At 35.6% G+C, this 22,556-nt stretch overlaps 1 protein-coding gene across 3 annotated transcripts in view; it reads right to left on the bottom strand.

Moving 5' to 3' along the window:
* Positions 1-19,676, bottom strand: part of LOC121429706 (myosin-9-like) — a 28,244-nt gene extending 8,568 nt beyond the window's left edge. Inside the window, exons 1-8 of one of the 3 annotated variants that reach the window (XM_041626877.1) lie at positions 19,222-19,676; positions 10,365-10,564; positions 9,517-9,705; positions 9,071-9,122; positions 8,337-8,469; positions 7,153-7,306; positions 6,503-6,572; positions 1,573-1,641 (exon numbers count right to left, since the gene is read on the bottom strand). In XM_041626877.1, coding sequence (XP_041482811.1) covers positions 1,573-1,641; positions 6,503-6,572; positions 7,153-7,306; positions 8,337-8,469; positions 9,071-9,122; positions 9,517-9,705; positions 10,365-10,544 — 847 coding nt within the window. In that variant the 5' untranslated portion in view covers positions 10,545-10,564; positions 19,222-19,676. Of the gene's footprint in view, positions 1-1,572; positions 1,642-6,502; positions 6,573-7,152; positions 7,307-8,336; positions 8,470-9,070; positions 9,123-9,516; positions 9,706-10,364; positions 10,565-13,773; positions 13,943-19,221 lie in introns of those variants that run through there. The other 2 variants (XM_041626876.1, XM_041626878.1) reach the window with 2 other exon arrangements.
* Between the last annotated feature and the right edge of the window lie 2,880 nt (positions 19,677-22,556).

Consider the following 22,556-nt stretch of genomic DNA (forward strand, 5'->3'; position numbering starts at 1 on the left):
ATCCATCAAAATAATGTTATCTATCTAGTTTTACATCTACCTGGTAAGATATTATTTCAGTCTGTTCTACAATAAGGAAAGTATTGTACTAAGATATGGTGAATCTCTTGTTCGTTCTCAGTCCATTTCTAGCTCCCTCTCCCCTTTCTGTTTTTCGTTTCTCCCTTTGTCTCTCTCCCCCTTTCTCAAAATATCCGAGCTATCTCCTCTCATAAAGTTCGCGGAACGTCTCATCAACACCTTTATCCTACAAGTTGTCAGATGACATATTTCCTTGATTCTGATTGGCTGAGAAGCACTATTACTATGATAACTGTCGGATAAATGGGGACTTGTCGGATATAACATCCAACAAGTACTTTCATGAAACGCTGCCCAGCTCACCCTCTGTCTATCCGTTCTCGCATCTCATCCACCCCCTCTCTCTCCTCTCATTCATGTTACTTTCTCTATCTCCTTTCACCCAGTCCAAATCTTATTCAACCCCTCCCCTTCACACCCCCTCCCTCTCATCCCCCCCTCTATCGCCCCCTCTCATACTCATTATCCAAACCTTCAGACACCCTCTTTCGGCAACACTTCGTAATTCCGAAACACGTAAATTGCCTATATACCTGTTCATTAATCCGAAAACGTAAAAGGGTTCGTTTATCCAAACATTTGTGGCGTTATTGCGAAGGTTCGTTATTCCGAAGATTCGATAATCCGTAAACAAAATAAGTTTCGATGTTCCGAAGGTTCGGTAGTCCGAAAACGTAATGAGGTACGCTGTTTCGAAGGTTCGTTAATCCGAAAACGAAATAAGGTTCGTTGTTCCGAAGGTTCGTAAGTCCGAAAACGAAATATGGTTCGTTAATCATTACGTTTCCGGACTAACGAACCTTCAAAATTACGAACCTTATTTCGTTTTCGGAATAACGAAGCTTCGGAATTATACGAATGTATGCGCCTCTTTCCTCCATCCATTCCACATCTCACTCAAAGTAAAACGAAGGAATTAGTTTCACATATCGGTCTCCCCTCCACCATCCATCCCTTCTCTCCCCCTCTCTCTCCCTTCTTCTTATCACTCTTTTTCCATCCATCCACGCATCTCATCCAATACCTACTACTGGAGGGGGTTCTTTTTCTCATTCCACGCCAAACTAAACTAAAACGCAGAGAAAAAAGAATGGAAATTTGTTTTATAAAAAGAACAAATTAAGATCAGATCATGAAGAGAATATCATCAGATATTTGACAAAAAGGAAAATTCTACAGGGAAGGCCTCTGTACTAAGGGTATATAAGCAAAGGTAGATAAACCAAAGGAAATGAGAAAGGTGTGTAACATTCCAAATTTACTCGGTGTCTGGTGTTTAGTGCTATAAAATAATTCATGAAACCATTTCCAGTTATCACTTGACCTTTTCACACGTTTACACTTTGAACAGGTGCTTATGTGATGGTAAAGACTATAATGTGAAATAACACCAATATTTCCCTCAATAATGATCAGTGGTATACATCCATACACCAATATTAACACCCGACACCACACCAGTACCGTGCTAAACCTAAAGGTGTAACCTGCCTCCTGCTACATTTTCACGACGATTCCTCTCAGATGAAGATGAGTTAATTGATTCCATAGATTTGGAAACTATTGGGGTTGAAATTGAAATTGAAATCAAAGTTTCGGCGAATAATCTCGATAGATTAACAATATATTTGAAATGAAATAAATTAGAAATGTAAACAGCAAAAACTGTGGTGTTAACCGGTGTACATGGAGGACCAGACCAGTTATTTTACACCGGTGTTAAATTGGTGGTGTTAGTTTTACACCTATAGGTGTTTTTACAACACCTTTGGTTGTTACATTTACACTCTTTGGTGTTATGTTCGATCTCTAGGGTGTAAGTTTAACACCTCAGGGTGTGGTTCTCTATTAACACCAATTGGTGTCAGTTTTTAACACCACAGTTTTTACAGTGTACAATCAATCGATTAATATTTGAATAAATGCCTTAACATATGGCATTTAAAGGACAAGTCCATCCCAACAAAAACTTGATTTGAATAAAAAGAGAAAAATTCAACAAGCATAACTCTGAACATTTCATCAAAATCGGATGTAAAATAAGAGAGTTATTTTAAAGTTTCGCTTATTTTCAACAAAATAGTTCTATGAACGAGCCAGTTGCATCCAAATGAGAGAGTTGATGACATCACTCACTCACTATTTCTTTTGTATTTTATTATATGAAATATGAAATATTGTTATTTTCTCGCCATTGTCATGTCAAATGAAGTTTCATTCCTCCCCGAATACGTGGAATTCCAATATTTTAACATTTTGTGCTTCAGGCAAGGAGGTCCTAATCGTCAAATTCGTAAAAATTGAAATATTGTCTTCAAACAATAAAAAACAAAAGAAATGGTGCGTGAGTGACATCATCGACTCTCTCATTTGGATGTAACTGGCTCGATCATATAACTATATATTTTGTTGAAAATAAGCGAAACTTTGAAATGTCATAACTTTCTTATTTTACATCCGATTTTGATGAAATTTTCAGCATTGTGCTTGTCTGATTTGTCTCTATTGATTCAAATCAACATTTTTCAGAGGTGGACTTGACCTTTAATGGATATCATTTCAAACTGATGACTAGATTTTACTAAAATAACATGAAAAATTGACATTTATTAAAACAGAATATATTAAATACCACTCTGATGAAGTATCTCTTCAACTTTGAAGAGAGTGCATTTTCATAGCGTGTACATTCTCCCCAATGGCGGATCCAGAATTAAGGGGCATAGAATTTCTTTTTGATGAACCGAAAAGACAAATTTCTTCTCTTCAAATCAAAACCATTTTTGATCCTCAAGTCAGAATTTGGACATCTGATGGGAGGGGTGTTGCACCCACAAATGTAATAACGCCCACAAATGTAATAACACTTTACCCACAAATGTAATAACGCCCACAAATGTAATAACACTTTACCCACAAATGTAATAATTTTTGATCGCCCACAAATGTAATAATGACTTTACCCACAAATGTAATAAATTTGAAGGGATTTTTGGCGAATCCGTTCTAAACTAAAATCCTAAAGTAATACGTTCATATAGCACAAAAGTGCAAAGTCTTTTTTTCAGACCGGGTTAATAAAACATCAAAGTACAAGTCCAAAGTCTTTCTTCCAGACCCGGTTGTTTCAAAAATTATAATATAAATCCAAAGTCTTTTTTCCAGACCCGGTTGTTTGAAAAAATATAATAAAAGTCCAAAGTCTTTTTTTCCAGACCCGTTTGTTTCAAAAATTATAATATAAATCCAAAGTCTTTTTTCCAGACCCGGTTGTTTAAAAAAATATAATAAAAGTCCAAAGTCTTTTTTTCCAGACCCGGTTGTTTCAAAAATTATAATATAAATCCAAAGTCTTTTTTCCAGACCCGGTTGTTTAAAAAAATATAATAAAAGTCCAAAGTCTTTTTTTCCAGACCCGGTTGTTTAAAAAATTGTGATATAAGTCCAAAGTCTTTTTTTCCAGACCCGGTTATTTCAAAAATTATAATATTAATCCAAAGTCTTTTTTCCAGACCCGGTTGTTTCAAAAATTATAATATAAATCCAAAGTCTTTTTTCCAGACCCGGTTGTTTCAAGAATTTTAATAAGTCCAAAGTCTTTTTCCTGACCCTGTTATTTCAAAATTTATAATATAAGTCCAAACTAAGATACGATAATGATATTCCTGTGGAAAAAATGGGAATCGAGCTTAGTCTTTTCTCCAGACCCGGTTACCTGTTATTTAAACATTATGAATAACAGTTTAAAAACAGTATAAAGACCCCATAATCTTATTAATGCTGGATATATAGCGTAGTCTTTCAGCCCGACCATTTTTTTCTTCAACAAAAAAAAACGCTAATAGTAAGAATTAAAAAAATCAAAGTTTAAGACCAAACAAACCTTCAACCTAAGAACCTGTTTTAAAAGAGGCTTAGAGTGTTGTCTTTATTCCAGACCTAACAGTTACGAAAAAAAATCTTCTAACATAAGACCTTATATTCTTATTCTCGTGGAATAACACGAGTTTTAAAACGTACTCTTTCCTCCAGACCCGGCTATTAAAAAAATAACTGAAAAACTTCGAATCTAAGACCAAATTTCCAAAGTTTCACCCAGTAAAAATACGTCTTTTTAAAAATAATACTACTACTCCTACAAAACATTGTAATAACGCGTGGGTAAAGCAGACATCCTTTCTCCAGACTTGGTTACTATTTGAAAAATAAAATAGTTTTTACAAATATTCTAAAACGAATACCCAATAATCTAATTACTGTGGAACAACATGAAGACCGATTGTCGAAGATCGACTTTCCTCCAGACACAATTATTTCAGGAATAAAAAATCAATAAAACTCAACCCCCAACAACGAATCTAAGAACCAACAATCCTTCAAATTAAGACCATGCATGTAGAAAAGCACACGTTTAGAGCGTTGTCTTTATTCCAGACCCGGTGATTTAAAAATGATTTAAACAATCCTAAAAACAAAAGACTCATATTCTTATTCTTGTGGAATAACACGAGTATTATGCTTAGTCTTTCGTCTGGACCCGGTTATTTAAAAGATAAAGAGATATTGAAAAAAAAATGACAGCTGAGACCAATCTTCAAAATTAAACCCACTTAAATGCTTGGGCTTAGAGTGTTGTCTTTACCCCTCACCGACGTATATTATAACTTTTGAAACGACCGGGTCTGGAAAAAAGACTTTGGACGTATATTATAATTTTGAAACAACCGGGTCTGGTAAAAAGACTTTGGACGTATATTATAATTTTGAAAAACCGGGTCTGGAAAAAGACTTGGACTTGTACTGTAATATTTCATTAACCGGGTCTGGAAAAAAGACTTTGAACTTTTGTGCTATATGAACGCATTACTATGGGATATTAGTTTAGACCCGGTGGGGTCACTGAGCCACAGAGGGGGACACGTATGACCGTTACCACAAATGCAAGTGACCCCCTATTGCAGTCAATTTCAAGGACATTTTGTGAAATTTACCCCCTATTTTCACGCAAAACAAGGACAAAATTGCGGTAAAATGGTACCTTGAAACACCCCTAATTATAAGATTGTAAGGACACTTTTGCCCATTTCGCAAATTTACCCCTATTTACCGTATTTCAAGGACAGGGCATTTACACCCTTTCCTCAGAGGAAATTGCAACACAGGTGTCAGAGTGCTCAGTCCTTAAAGATGACCAAGAGCCATGTCATACTGATACAATAATCCAAAAGAACTTTATTTATTTTCTTGAAAAATAAGAAAAGTAGAATTCTTTGTAAAAATAGATGTAGAGTTGTCCATATAAAGATACAGAGGATGATGCGCGTACCCTCTGCGGCTGGTGACTCGGCGACAGATTTTACTTCCCGTAATCATTCTCCCCTTTTTCCTGACCCCTATTTCCATCAGATCGAGGACGGTGAGCACCCCTATTTTCACTACTTCGAGGAATGTTCTGTCCGCGGACGTTCTGTGAAATTGACCCCTTTTCCCGCGATTTTGGTAACGGTCATGCGGTCCCCAAGTCATATTGAGTGACCCCACCGGGAGTTTAGAACGAATTCGCCAAAAATCACTTCAAATTTATTACATTTGTAGGTAAAGTCATTATTACATTGTGGGTAAAGTGCATTATTACATTTGTGGGTAAAGTGTTATTACATTTGTGGGCGTTATTACATTTGTGGGTAAAGTGTTATTACATTTGTGGGCGATCAAAAATTATTGCATTTGTGGGTAAAGTGTTATTACATTTGTGGGTAAAGTGTTATTACATTTGTGGGCGTTATTACATTTGTGGGCGATTATTACATTTGTGGGTGTAACAAGGGGACTCAATACCAAGGGTATTTTTGTGTATAAATTTTTAGTCAAATCAGAGGGAGGGGTTTAATTTTCCTCCTATGTTATCCCCTGGATCCGTGCCAAAGTGTTAGCATCTATGAATATTAATCAAAGTCCTCACACTTCTTCGAAATTGAAGCGAATGGTAATCAAATGGAATTCGTCATGTAAATTTATGTCTTAAAGAAACTAAAGAAAGCTTGATAAATTCATAGGTGAGCTAATGAACTCGTTGAAAGTTAATTGCAATTAATATAATGGATGTATGTGGATTAGCAAGGGGTAATGCATGAAATGAATGAAACAATGACGTATAAATGTATTTTCAATAAGGAAGGAAGCATCTTCGAATTGAACAAAAATCTTTCGAAATGTAAAACTGCTTAAATGCGACTTAAATCATGTATATCCTTAATAAATCATTAGTCCATCTTATTGTAAATTAAAACGTAAAACTATAATAATAATAATGATATGATAATATTTTGAGTAAATTTCAAAATACACCTTCGCGAAACATTAGTTTTGTATTTTTGATAAAGTGTTAATATTGTCAAATCAAGTTTTTTTTTGTTTTTACCGTTTCTGTTGATGATTTTCTTATCAAGGGCATCTTTCATCTTCTGCATTTTCAGCTTCTCTTCTGTTTCCTAAACAAATTCATATATACATTTGCAAAAAATGAGTACAAATCATCTGGAAATAATCAACCAAGCTCCAAGTTAACCAATCCATATTCCATTTTAAGGAAAGAAATAATTTCCTTATCATACAAATCGCAAGAGGAGATAAGTTTTTCTCTTCAACGTATTCATAATTGCATCACAAGTCATGCTAGCCACTAATGAAAATTAGCCAACAACTAAATATGAGAATAAGATTACACAATGTCACAGCTTTATTTGTTTATTTTTGTGTATATCTCATGAAAACAACTCGTCTCCAACATGCCTAAAATATATAGTAGGCCTATAATATATAAGCTGAATTATAGAAAAATAAACGCAACAATAATACGCAAGTTAAGTATCGGACGTTGATATAACTGACGCCTTAAAACTCAGTCGAGACATTGAAAGTTGACATGTTTAAATAAAAAAGTTCGTTTATTCCCTTCAAGCAATATAGCATATAAACAAGACAACAACGATATAATGATAAAAGAAGCATCTGTCTCTTTAATATCAGACTAATTATTTCCAAAACATTTTTCTTACTTCGCATACTTACTCTTAATTTTTCTGTCAGTTTCTCCTTCATATCTTCAAACCTCTTTTGAGTGTCAGCTAATTCTTTGGTGAGTTTCTCTTCTCGCGTCTTGTAACCTTCTATTAACTTTGCCTTTTCTTTATCCCATAATTGGACGGTACTATTTCGTTTTAATCTTTAGAAAAACAAATGAGAAAAAATACTAATGAATAAACTTGATAACGTCTTTACTCTTCTATTTTCGTAGCCGATAACATTCTATCAGTTTAACCTTCTTTATCCAATAGTTGGGCGGTACTATTTCGTTTTAATGTTTAGATATTAGACATTTAGAATTGAGAAGAAAAAAATATCAATTCACTCGAAAACAAAATAAGCGATAAATATACCTAGATGGGTGGACTAAAAAAATAGTTTAAGCTTGTCACTCTAACAACAAGTTGTTTAAACTTTTTGTAATTGTTTTAACTTTTTAAACAACTTATTTAAAAATCTTAAACAGTAGTTGTTAGTTGTTTTCACAGTGTAAATGTGGTATATCTTGAGTATATTCTCGTCAGAATGACAGTGTTCTGGTCAAATATAACAAGAAAATTGACAAATGTGACTAAAATCAAAGTTGAACCACCTGTCCATTTTATCGTGTTACTCTAAGAAGTTTTTATTTATTAGTGCATATTATATTTAACTTCCTTCAAGGTATGTGGGGGAACACAGCATTCATTGATTTATTTGATAATAAAGAAGGGAATGGATTGTCATGTTTCTATAATTTTTTAGAACCAAGCTCCTCTCATCTTCTCGACACACTGAAATCAGGTAGTCACATTGCAGGTCATTGATAGCTTTTTAAATGATCAAAAGTTCGGGGTTCTTGAATTAAAACGAGAACTAAGATTCTAAGGAAACAAAATGGAATAAACATTTAATAAATTCAGCAATATCATCATATTACCAATTATATTATATAATATTCATCAATATCCAGTTTTAATATATTCATAATTTACATAATATACATCTATATACTGAATATGATGGGTCATCCATCCGTTTTGCATTTTTTCTGATTTTATACGGAACATGAATAATATACTATCTATTCAGCGGAATTCATATTTCTTATAATGAAATACTAATAGATTCATGCGCAAATAATTCTAATCACATAATTATTACAAAACTTGGATAATTGTAATTCTTACTGTGAGATTTCTTCTTGTTTTTCTTTGAGCTGCTGTTGTAAGACGGGTACTGTGTATTTTCCCGCGTTTTCCGTCGCTTCCTGGGCTTTCCATTTCAGTTCCACACTCTGCTGCCTCTCATCATAAAGTTGTTCTGAAAATTATCAAATATACCGGATAGCCATAACTAAAAGTAACGAAGGGCCAGGCCAATAATACATTGATTTCAATAGAGATAATTAGTATTCATCAAATGGTCATATCTCGTGCCCCATATCGAACTGGTTGCTACCAAATTACGCTGTGGGTTTTTTCATCGTGCTTAGGACGCCGATATGTATAAAATCGATGAAATGTACAATATGTCCAATGACGTCATTACTCCTGTATTTTATAACCACCAGACGATAAAGGAGAGAATTTATATCTTCAAAAAAAAAATGAGGTTGTCACAGGAGGGCCACGTTTGGAAAGACGAAATGCGTTGGAGGCAAATGATGTTACAAAGGAAATATAGAAAAGAAAGAAAGTATGAAATAAAAGAAAGATGCGGATTGAATGAGAAACGGAAAGAGAGGAGAGAAAAGGGTGGGGGGGGGGGGGGGTGGTATATGTAGATAGGTAGAGAGGGAGAGAGAGGGGGAGGGGGAGGAATGGGGAGAGGGGAGGGGGAGAGCGGTAGTGGGAGGGGAAAGTTGGGGTGAGGTCATAATACTTGTAGCCTTAGATCACATTGGCCCCCTTTTTTCACTTACCTTGTAATAACCTGACTTCTTTTATCATATTTTCTTCTCTTTTGGCAGTCACCTAAAAACGGAAAAAATGAAATCATGATCACTTGTTAACACTGGAAATACAATCATGCGAGGCAAAATATTTACCTTTCTTCTTATGTGAGACTAAAATTTTGAATATTATTGAAATAAAGTTCAAAGATATGGAGCACAGTTACAAAGATACTGCACAGTTTTGTTTGCATCTTTATGAATTTCCAAAGCTGGAAAATGCACAGAGGTATACAAAGGGAATATGGCATTACGGGTCAACACCTTGGCAATCTCTCAGCAAGTATATAGGCCTACAGATCTGTACATATACTATACCAAAAAATAATTATTTAAACTTAATTAAATTATTTAAAACTATTCAAAATTTTCCACCCCTAACAGACATCAAGGATGCGCTTCGCGTACGAACTGACCTTTAACCTTGTGTCAAGACCCTTTTTAACATCATCCACCCGCTCTGTGAGTCCGAGAAGACACTCCGCAGCAGACTTGTCCTTGACATCATTACCATTGATTTCAGTACCAGGTATTGATGCCCTCTTCTTGAAAGATTTGTAGACATCCAGAAGCTCAACTCGTATCCTTTCCCAGCAATCTTTATCCTGTTTGGTAGAAATTGATTTTAAAGATATTTTACCGTTGATTTTAACAAGTCTCATCGGACCAGATACATGATAATGTTAGCTTTGAATGTAATATGAGGTCTAACTTGCATTTTTTTTTTTTTTTTTTTTTTTTTTTTTTTTTTTAAACAAGTGCACACCTAGTTGCCAATAATGCATATAGCATTTTCATTTATTTGAAAGCAGGATAAAAGAGCATTGCAGATTGAATGCCTTGCTCACGGGCATAGGTGCCGCGGCCGGGATCGAACTCCGGACTTTCCATGTATAGCAAGGCGCCTTAGACCACTCGGCCACGGCACCTCCGCATTTTGAAATATTAAACGATCACGATGGTTAGTTGGTATATCGATGACTGATTATTTGATTAATTGACGAGTGATTGGTAAGCTGACTGGTTTATTTATTGGTTGTTGATTTGATGGATAGATAGATGGACGATTGATTGGTTGACTGATTGATTTATTGTTTGGTCAATTTGATTATTATGTTGGTTAATTTATTAATTGGACGGATGAAGGATTGAATAGTTGGTGAATACCACATAAACCTAGAAGTCCTATAATATTCACATTTGAATACATTCCTAAAATTATTGTTTAAAATATTTTTTTTCATTCTTTAAAGATCATACTCACGATTTGTTCAAGTTGTTTGGCATGTTCTGCTGATTTGATGGACATCATCCCTCCTGATGCCAGATCATCCTGTACTGCTAGTACACCCTGCATGGCGTTCAGTACTGCCGTAAGTCCCTTCTGAAGTAGAGACAGACGATCTCTTGAATAGAGAAGCGCCTGGTAGTCGGCATTGGTCATCTTCTCGTCAAATTCGTCTTCTAAAGAAGAAACAAAATTCAGGATTCGTGATGATTGTATCAAAACTATAATTAAAAGTTTATATCGATTTCAGAAAATACATATAGATATCAGAAACAAATCAGCAAGAAATGTGAAAAAATTACATCTTGAAAAATAGATGCAGTGAAAACATATATGTTTAAAACATATATGTTTAACACCCTAAAAAAACGAAGAACTAATTAGCTCTTAAAGAGCGTGTATAGTGACTGCACTTCGGATTGCTGATTTGTTTAGTACAAATTTGAACGAGAAAAATCAGCACTCCGAAGTGCAGTCACTATACACGCTCTTTAAGAGCTAAATTAGCTCTTCGTTTTTTAGAGTGAAAATGCATTGGATAGCGCTATCAAACGATTGAACTTGGTATAAAAATATTGCAGGATGGAGAATACAAGGAGTCCGTTTCATAAAACTTGTTATAATTACAAATCTACAATAACAATTAGAAGCTATCCTTGAATCCTTCAATCTGGTTGGCTGATGGTCAAATTGTTATAGATGTTGTCCATGGACCCATGCAGGAGACCATTTCATAAAACTTGTGACAAAATGTGCAATAACAGATTTAAGCTACTGAATTTATCAAATTTGACTGGTTGATAGCAAACTTGTTACATAAATTGACTATTTGCTATTATGACAAGTCTTGGTGAAACGGGGAACGGGACCCAAATGGCAATTAAACCGAATTGATAGCAGACCACCAATTGGATATAAACCAGGGGTCCGTTTCATAAAACTTGTTATAATAACAACATTGCAATATCAGTAAAAAGCTACCCAAATCCTTCAACATGATTGGCTGATAGTAAGCTTCTTACAGAAATTGTGCATTTGTTATTATTAGAAATCTTTAAGAAACGGACTCCGGCCTGCTCTTCTTCTCGAAGTACACACATTTACACGTGTATAGGGTAGTCACCCTACATATACACTACACAAATAAGCGATGTACAAAATATCTATTCTTCCCCGTATCGATCTACAGGCGAGTTACTCAAATCCTTAAAAGAAATAGGGAAGCCATTCAGTGTTCCTTGATTGATTTTCCATTGTCTGAGATAAATTATTACGTGGTTTTCAAGATTTTACTCGAGACTTATTTTTCATCATTCCACGAGAAGTGCTTGAGAACATACAAAAGATAGCCTTCAAATAGATCGAAGTACGTGGTTCAGAAACAAACATGTCTCCCTATATTATGCCAAGTGAAAGAATATAAATTGTTTACCATAGCGACGGGCTTGTAAATCATAGTAAATAACTGTTTTATACTCATTTATTAACATGAAACTATAAAATTATTCTTTCGGAATAATTTAGCCTACTAGCAAACGTTATGTAGAATTAAAAGTCATTTTTTTTGTTTTATTATATTCTCTATCATATTTCATCCCATGTTGTATTTAAATAAGGTTTCCTGTTATTATGGTTTCTCATTATCTTTTTGTCACAATAAATTGATATTTAGCTTGATGAACTCGTTCAGAAATAAATAGCCTCTCTATAATGTGCATGTATGTCAAAGGTACCAAAATATGTTTTGTTTACCATAGCGACGGACATGGCAATAAGTGATTTTCACACATTTATCATTATGAATCAACAATACAAAATTATTATGTAGAAAAGTTACTACGTGTAAAGATTATATATATATATATATATATATATATATATATATATATATATATATATAATATATATATATATATATATATATATATACACATATACATACATACACACACACACACACCCACATACATACATTACATACATACATGCATATGTATCATAAAGTCGAATTATTCTAATTTGCATATAGGAAATTATAAAACTTTGACTAATTCAGATTTGATATTTACAATTCAAAAGATATAAACGTATACTCAGCAGTTAGACTAAGAATGTCCCAATGTTATTGTATCACGAAATATTAGACCGATTTTCATAGCAATTAGTTGTTTTACAGTTGTTCAAGATGTTCTTTTTTAAAGAGCAACGGTTAATCCATTTTCGTGACAGTCTTTTTTTTAAGTCTAATGTACATGCACATATTACCATGAGATAAATCAGAATAAATACTATATATGAGATACAGATTCGACTGCCCAAATATATAAAATCAGTCCCCTTATCAGATCATGTCTCTATATAATTTAGACTAAATTGTCATATCCATATCCTATTAAAGATAAAAATAATATAATCTGAACATATTGACAAATATTTATTTTTATAAATGACCTTTGGTTTCTATAATGCCTAACGCTCAAATGAGACATAAAGACAATTATGCATGTAATTTGAAGCACTAAAACGGTAAATGGGGCTAGAAAATATGGTACACTCGTCTGAAAGCTTCAAGAATCAGGCACTATAGGACTATAAGTCAGACTGAAAAAAATAAATTACTTAAAAGAACGACAATTTGAGCTGATGAATTCTCTCGACATAAGCTGGTAAGGACCATCAAAATAGGGTACATGCTTTTGGCTTCTAGTGATTCTTAGATACATCTTGAAGATTCGCATATAAAAAAATGATAATAACACGTAATCTGGTGAGAGTCTCATCAAAATGGGCTGTCCGACAAGTTGTCAGATCTGACATCTTTCCTTGATTTTGATAGACTGATAAACACTGTTTCTATGGTAACTGTTTCATAAATCAGACTTTGTCGACTTTCAGACAATTTTGTCCGATAATGATGTAAATAACAACGACATTGATAGCTATAGAGACGATTAATATGAACTGATTGTAGAGGTGGTGGTGATGATGGCAGTGATGGTGACGGTGGCGGCGGCTGTGGTGGTGGGAATTTAAATAATGATGATGATGATAGTATGATGATGATGATGATGATGATGGTGGTGGAGGTGATGATGATGATAATATGATGATAGTGATGATGATGATGATGGTGGTGATGATGGTGATGGTGATGATGATGGTGGTGGAGGTGATGGTGATGATGACAGTGATGGCGATGGTGATGGCGGCTGTGGTGGTGGGAATTAAAATGATAATGATAATATGATAATAACGCTGATGATGATGATTGTGGTGGTGGTGGTGGTGGTAGTGGTGGTGATGATGGTGATGATGATGATGATGATGAGATGACGATGGTGATGATGATGATGGCGACAGTGGTTTTATTCTTACGTATACTCACCGGCCATTTTTTAAATATGATCTATCGAACTCTCAAAACAAATAGTGGCACCAAAACGAAATCATTCCTTATAGACCATTTAAAATATCCACATGTACTCGTATATTCCAACAAGTATCCAAATATAAGGCGTAAGACGTACGTCCTGTCTAAGTGTCAAATATCGAATGCACACAATGATAGAGTGTTATCGCCCCATTATGACTTTAATAAGCTGTTGCTAATCATCAATAATGTCCTTGTGCGCATGTGCGAAGTCATACAACTAATGACGAAGCCATAATATTGTAAATATCAATGAATGTTCCCCTAAAGGGGTATGCCCCCCGGTACAGTAAATATTGATTGGTATCGGATTAACCTACATCTTATTTTTCTTTTGGAATTGATCCTATTTTTGGCCATATTTTCGTCAGAAAAAGGAAAGACAATAATAATAATAACATTTGTAGGGCGCTTTATACTGGTGTTTCAAATTTCAGTAAAAATATTAACGACCAAGAAGACGGGTAAGGTGAACGGGGATACGGGATGTGAGGGTTCGGTAAGGTAGGTAGATAGTAGACAGAGAAATGGTTCGGGTGAGAATGAGAAAGAGAGGGAGAGAGGGGGAGGTAGAGGTGAGAATCAAAAAAGAGACAAAGGAAAGAGAAAGGAGGGGAAAGTAAGCGCGAGACAGAAGACGGAAGGGGGGGGGAGGAGTGTGAGAGAGCGAGTGGAGAGGGGGAGGGGAAGGGGGAGAAGCATGACTGAAGTTTGACATAAAAATGATAGGGGAAGGCCGGGAAGGGGAGGGGGGGGGGGTCAATATATGAAAATAATACAAAGAGCTGAGCCAGACATGAAGTATAGAACAAGGACAATCTAATTAAGTTCCCCCTACATGATTTAGCTGCATTTTTTCAAAGCAATTTAAGATCGATTATTTATGTTGTAAAACCGGCAGATATGCAACTGTGCACTAGTAAGATAAAAAGGTGTTCACTTCGAAATGAATGCTATTGAGTTGTATTTTCTTTTCATAAACAAATTCATGTACTTTATCATTAAAATAAAATGTCGACTAATACACATCGTGGAAGGCATCGGCAACGCACAGAGCCAACAATTTTGTGGCGGCATAATAATTAGTGTAGGGCAAAATTATAATAAAAGAGCTGCGAGTGAGCGAAGCGAATAATTATAGCCTTTCTAATAAAAATAAGTCGGTGACAGGTTTCTACATAATCATTCTCCTTCCCTCTTTTTAATTGGCCGTGGATCTTTTGGACGGGCAAGCCCTCAAATACTGTACACCAATGGACGGTATATAAGCTACCCATATTCTAAGGCCCTTTTACATCTAATTTTGTGATAGATTTGGGCATAATAGTATTCTTTTCCCTCCCTTTGTTGTAATTCACCGTGGTCCTGGAACTTTTCGGGTCCGATACCCCCCTCAAGCCCAAGACCCACATTTACTCTAGCGATTGCCTATCTCAGATAAGGAGTGAAAGGTGTCGGCCTCTTTGAAATAACAAAACGCTGCAATAAAGATACATAAAGAAGATCTCTCAAATCCATTGAGCACAATGACGTCATCATCACCTAAGGTGTACAGATACGTTAAGAAAATCGATAAGATATATATAAAAACGTTTTGTTTCGCGGAGTTCAGCAGCTTTTATTGGACTTCTGACACCTCAAGTGGTTTAGTGGTATATAATCGTCGATATTTTCGTTTGCAGTGTGGATTAGAGAGAATATGTGTGAGGATGAAAAAGGGATGTTGCCTACTTTTGGATTGGTTTATTGAAAGAAAACAAAGAACAAGAAGTTCTGGGTGTAAGCGACGAAGAGAAGCTTCTTTGATTGTATTTCATGTGAAGAGGTCCGTTCTGCGTACTGCATGGGGATCATCATGGAAACGGCAAACAATGTGATTGCCCTATATAGCAATTAACTCAGAAATAAACAAAACAATAAGGTCAATAGGGGGCGGTGTGCAGTTAGAAGAGGTACAGGAGAAAGTCGAATAAGAACCGTACAGGTACAGGTATATTGTAACCACATCAGGGATCACCCCCAATCGAAGGTTGTTTGGATGGGGCACAAATATTGAGGCCACTTCGTTGTGTCACTGGCTGTAGGTCAGTGATTCGGACTCGTATCACAAATATTTTCGCTGACAAATGTTACAAGCTACTGAAAATTTGTAATACGAATCGTTTCATGTATCATTGTTCCCCTGATGTAGAATCTAGACGTGTCCGTCGATAAAGGGGGGGGGGGGTGAAATCTAAACAGAATGCATGGGAACATAATAGTCCTTTCCCTGAGCACTGGGTAATGAAGCACAAAAATGTTGAGGGGTCTGAGCGTTGGGCTATATATAAGTACAATTATTTTTTAAATTAAATATTCGAGTAAGAAAAGGAGCAATTAAGCAGCCCCATAAAATATGTGAAAAATGCTGCGACTTTTATTTGACATGTAAAAGTCTCATCACTCAGGCATTTATGGAGATATTCTAAGAAAATGTTTATGGAGGAAAATTATTTTTAAAATGGAAGAGGGGGCTCCAGTGTCCGAAACTTACGCGTTCCTCTGAACTGATGATAATTTTCGAACTTTTGAAACTAACGACTAAAAAAATATCATGCATAAGGCTTATTATGGCCTTAAATGCACTTGAAGAAAAAAAACAATAATTGAGGATTTTCAGTCGTCAGGATATAGTTATATTTCCACATAAAGGAGAGTAATTATGATAAACAGAGTCATGAAAATGAAATTATCAACTTTTTAAAACAAATTTGCTTGCAAAAAAATGTTAACAAATAAATGAACATCAAGTAATTCTAGCAACACTTTATGAGTGAAAAGCAATTAGAGAGTAGAGCATATAAATACATATCATAATTATCATCCAAGACCCATTTCCTTACTTAAAGGCATTTTTCAGGATTTTTCAGTATTCTCTGGCTCGCCGCACCGGTGCTGTGGCGCGGATTCGCTTAATCTGTTGTTATGCGCATCTGCAGTGGTGTGGGCGTGCTATATAGAGAATGCTGAAAATTGGTGGAATTATATACTGATATTTTTGTACTGATTATTTATGTCTGTATTTTGTATGTATGTTGAATAAGTGTTGCCATGTAAATTTTAGTGCCAGCGGAGTCCGAATTTCTGTGTTTTTACAGACAATAAATATTTGAATCTTGAATCACAAAATTAAGATGTAAGAATTGTTAGTATTTGTTCATTTATCACACTTCCACTGACATGAACATAAGAGGAACATACTTTAAAATATAAAAATGTGGTCAGCTATCGTCGGATCTTCATAATTTTGTAAAAACACTTTTCTTGCTCGGCTAATTGGTAAATCATTCAACTGATCGAAACTCGCATTGTTAGATCGATCTCGATCGGACTTTCTTTGACTTTTTTTTCTAATGTGCTGTATGTATGCACAATGTTTGACAAACAAAATCAATCTGAAAATCGATATATCATGATTCGGAACATTAAATTCGACACAATGACTATCGTGTACAGTTGTTCCCACATTTAATTACTACGTGATGCATGCTGGGTAGAACTTGTGAGAAATGATGTCAGAATGACTTCAGGGGCGCCGCCAGGATAACTTGACGGAGGGTTGCGCCCCATTTTATCATTTGAATTATATAGGTAAATATGGAGTTACAAGACACATATACCTCTGTTTTTTATGTTTTTCTTTCTTCACATTTCTCTCTCCTATTTCCTTCCTCCCCCTTTCTCCTTTTGAAAAGTTGTTTCACTTCTTGATAAATCATGGGGAGGGTGGGTGGGGGGAGGGGGTTGCCTCTCCTGTCACCACTGTAGCGTGTGGCGCCGCCCCTGTCTGCCTTCATTTATTTTTCATACATTTCCTATTCAAACACATGCTAAATAAACAAGAATTATTGAAGATCGGAGAACAAATTCCAATGAATAAATTAATGATAGTAATGGATCTTCTATATTGCGTTTTCATTTTTTATTATCATATTATTATTAATGTGATAATACAGGATTACACGTCCCAAACTCAATGACATCCCCATTTTTTGATTCACCGGATTTCGTTTATCTTCTTAAAATTACGGGGGGGTGTCACACCTTGCCACTCTGTGGCAACGCCCCTTAGATTTTGTTGCAATTAAATTCAAATTCAATTCATACAAGCAGAAACAATTAACATTCATGGAAAGCGGGAGCACATCATTGCACGGGGGGGGGGGGGGGGGTGGGGATGTAACGACGAGTGAGCAAATCGAGTGAACAACACAAATTTAGAATTAAGAAAATTTAAATAAAATATTATGATTTACATTTTCCTTTGTATTCACTTTTTCTTCTTTCATTCCCTCCATTTTCTTGGGCCTGACACTTTTGGGTATATTGCACATAGTCCCCCTCTATACGCCAGTGATGGAAATGTAAAAGTGGGACCATCTGCAAGTAATATTGCCATGTAAACCATCGTTAAGTTAAAATATGGGCCTAAACTATTAAAATATTATTTTGTTTCGTTCTGCATGGGGTTCCCCTATAAAATTAAGATAAAATTGCCAAAATCGTTTAAATAGTTTTCATTGCCTTGTATATAAATGCTATATTATGTATACTAATTTTTCTACACTAATTGTGTTTGAAATTTATATAATGCTGAATATATTCCGCATGTACTAGGATGGGGGAGGGATGTCATAGCAGCATACAGACCTTCTAACATCATCCACATGCATTATGAATTTTTAGGGGTATCAAAGTAATTGCATAAAGTTAATAATTCAGCATCAGCAATATACGGAAGAGAAGATAGTCCTGTAAGTCTTTCGGTCGCTTAATTTATCTTGTTTGTTGATGTAAAATTTTAACTAGTGTTATTATATATTGTACTTTTCACCTTTGTGTACACTTATTGTTAAAACCAAATTTTTTTGCATGTGTACATTAACCAATAAAAGAATCTTAATGAATCTTAACGCAACGCAGGCTGCAGTTGCCGCCAGATCAAGTTTGATAATTTACGTGATTAATGTTTTAAATTTGAGAAAAGGAGAAAAAAAATGAAACATAGGCCCATGCTTTCTGTCGATTGAAAGTAAGATAGAAACAGCCGGGTCATATAGCCCATATACTGTAGGTCTATAGCCATGGAATCATATTTTTTAATGCATAGGCCTATTAATTATCAGACTGCTTCAGATAGACTGTAGTGTCTGTCATGCATGGAATATGAATTGCATATAATTATGATTCTGAATTACAATATGAGGCATCTTTGTGAAGCGAATACAAGAAGACTTAAACACTCAACCCCGGCACTCAACTGACCAAGACACTTTAGGAGTATTCGTTCACGGAATGAAAATCAACTTAGTAACATTTACGCACGGATTGTTTACTTTAGTCGTGTGGCCTGTATGCACATACCTCCGATTATAATCCAATAAAAGAAAACAATATTCACATCAGGTTAGCGATGATCAGTCTTCAATAATCCAGAAAATAATGTCAACTTTCACAACAGAATAAGTGGCTGTCTGTGAACCATCGTAAGATCTAGAATCCGGGTCTAGAATTATGAAGACGGTTGTCTTTTACGGACAGGAAATCAATGTACTCCGAAACATCAAACCACGGGCAATTAACTTTTCGAGAATGTCCAGGCCGCAATGTGACCTCTAGTCTCCCCCAGTTTTACAACGAATCCTCCTTTCAATGTCCTCCCAACAACCTATAAACCGACCTCTACATCTTCACGGGTAACGAAGTTCAATAATTAAAAACGTCAATCATTCCTAAAACAAATTTGATAGTGACAAAATGTGTTGGTCAGAGAGTCGACTCCACACGATAAATTTCTGTTTGCACTGAAAACTCAATAGCACTTGTATTATTTGTTCTGCCACAGGCTCTGTACTTGTTCTGAGCAATAGTTGGAATGCACTCAGGCGATAATCTTGTTTTTTGTTGTTATTGTATTATCTATTGAACTCATCGACTTGTCTATACAGCGTAATTCTTTTAGAATCCGTTTATTACTCACAGCCGACCTTAGAAACGAAAAGTATCTGCTGGAAAACACACAAAAGACGATCCGAGAGATAATTTGATATTTTGGGTATAAAACGGTCACCAAAACGCAATAATTTGTGAAGTTACATTGCAACAAACCTCTTTGAAAAGATATAAAGAAAACAAAATCGCAACTAGAAACATGAGAAATTGAAAATGCTTGCGTCATTAACCATGACAACGAGTTCAGCTATTGTATCACGTTTTAACAATCTAATAAGTGATATAAATATTCCGAAAAATCGATTTCGTCGATAAGTTATACATCAAAATAAGCTTTAGGAAAACATAATGCTGACATTTTATTCAGGTGTAGACTTAACCATGGTAACATCTTTAGATTTAGGAATAAAACTTATAGATTTTATCACTCCGAGGAGATTGCGCACATTTTGATTTCTTTATGATCACATTTCGATTGCATATATCTACTTTAGATGTCAACTTATCATGACTTTTAGTGGCGATTTACCTCGTTTTCTTTCACTTTTTTTCTTATTGTGTGTTTAACTAACGATCAGGTACTTATATCTGGAAGCTTATTATTTGAGTATTTTAATAGTAAAATATATATTTTTTCTATTAAACTCAGTTGACTTTTCCGTTTGCTTTTATATGATATTGGTAATTAAGTAATGGGTGTACATATAAAGTATTAGAAATGGATTAAAAATCCTTGAATCCGTTGCATATTTCATTTTAAACTATCCAGGTGCCTGCTAACCCTATATTGTGCATAGATTATTCATGTGAAAGAAATCTTATCAAGTTCACTTAATTTTTCTAGTTAATTAAGCTTATGATGATAATCAACTATAATTGCTCTTAAGTAAATTAATTATGATTATGAAATGTGATTACAGGTGAAAGAATTAGGGCATTCGACTTTGAGCATTATTGAACTGCGATTATTTTTCTTTTTAGTTAGCTCGTGTCAGTTATTCACCCCCTAGTTTATATCAAGGACGACGCTGAGATAATTTGATGGCGCGGAGGGGGGGGGCGTGGGTGAAGTCATTCTTAATTAGATTATAGAGGTATTATAATGGCTCAGGTGTCTCTTTTCATACTCTTAATTCTTTCCCCTTTATCTTCCCTTTCTCCATTTACGTTCCACCCGCACCCCTCTTTCTGGCGTATTTTTTTTTTACAAATAAGCGGGTGGGGTCGTCGTCCCTGCCCCCTCTGTGTAGCACCACCCCTAGTCTATATAACTGTGTATTGTTACAAACTGTAACAATTCTAATGAAAATGGTGAATTCAGTCTGCACCCAGCATGAACTGAAAATCTAAATTCGCCACTTCTCGACCGATCAGGATTCTAGAAGCTTAAAGTATCCATTCTGCTTTTGATGGGTGTCATTTCCTCGCGAGTTGCATTTCTTTTACGCTTCATCAGGAAAAAAATAATCCTCAGTGCTTACTGGTCGATAATGTAATCGGATTCGAACGTGATGTAGGTGAGCTCTAAAAACATGCCATTAAAATACATGCATGGCTGGTTCATCGATGTCCTTTGATTTTATATTGACCCACCCCCCAAAAAAAAAGATCGAATTTGAGAATCAGGATGGGAATATTGCTCAGTTCCACAAGACAGTGAAACAGACTCCAGACTGACAAAAGCGTTTTCCAATGGCATACCATCAATCGGATTGGAGTTGGTTTCATTAGTGGGAGTGTAGGACTGTAGCATAAAAGAGTGTGTACTGCAATGCCATCTCGTTGAGGGGGGGGGGGGGCTGAGTAATCGAAATGAAAGCCCTTAATTACCATACTTTACTGTCTGCCAAATGCTAAACCCAAACATAATATTGAAAGGATATTTCCTAAGATATGCTTCGCAAGTGGCTAGTTAGAGAAATATTACATCAGCTGTATTATATACACTGAATCGAACTCTGGGACAATAAATTCTACTTTGATATCAAACCTGGTGATTTTACAACCTATCCAGTGCGTCTCCATGACAACGCTCAGAGCGCCATTGTCGCGAGTACTTATTCCGGTACTAATATTATTGTACGATTTCAAGCCTTCATTCAGCTTTCCCTATTCATAGACACACTAATAGGCGCTGTCCAGAAAAGGAAAGACAACTTCTATTGTTAAAAGATCGATAAACACGTTCGAATGGATAGTTTGGCCCAAAGTTTGGTGGCCTTTAATAGATCCATTGGGAAGGATTGACCTGTTGTGTGTGGTGACTCGAAAAACTTTCTTTGTCTGCTGCCCCACGGGTACGTGTATTAAGGGTCCAATTAATGGAAGGTTAGAAAGTCACAGTAATCCTTAGTTATTATAAAGAGGATTTCATGGATAAGGGATCGACCGCCATGTTTCCGCTTAAGTTCATGAAAGGAAATGTTCAAGTGCACTTATCAGAACAAAGTATTTTTAATGGAAATTTCAACTGAAGGGATTGATCAGATGGTATAGTGGAAGAGCTCGCCAGAAACCTAAGAAGTGTGCATGGGAGATAAAAAAAATGAATGGGAAAGTGAGGGCGAGAGTAATGAGGGGGGGGGGGGGGGGGTAGTCTGCAGGCATAGACCCTGGTTGAAACTTTGATCAACAAGTGTGTCTCCACGCAAAGACTTAGCACATACAAAACTTGCTGAGGGAGAGGGCCTTCAGTACACAAGGCATGAGTAGGCTGCAGCAGAATGGGGGGGGGGGGGTAGAAGGAA

This window comes from Lytechinus variegatus, chromosome 16 (genome assembly GCF_018143015.1).
Source record: "Lytechinus variegatus isolate NC3 chromosome 16, Lvar_3.0, whole genome shotgun sequence".
NCBI classification, from domain to species: Eukaryota; Metazoa; Echinodermata; class Echinoidea; order Temnopleuroida; family Toxopneustidae; genus Lytechinus; species Lytechinus variegatus.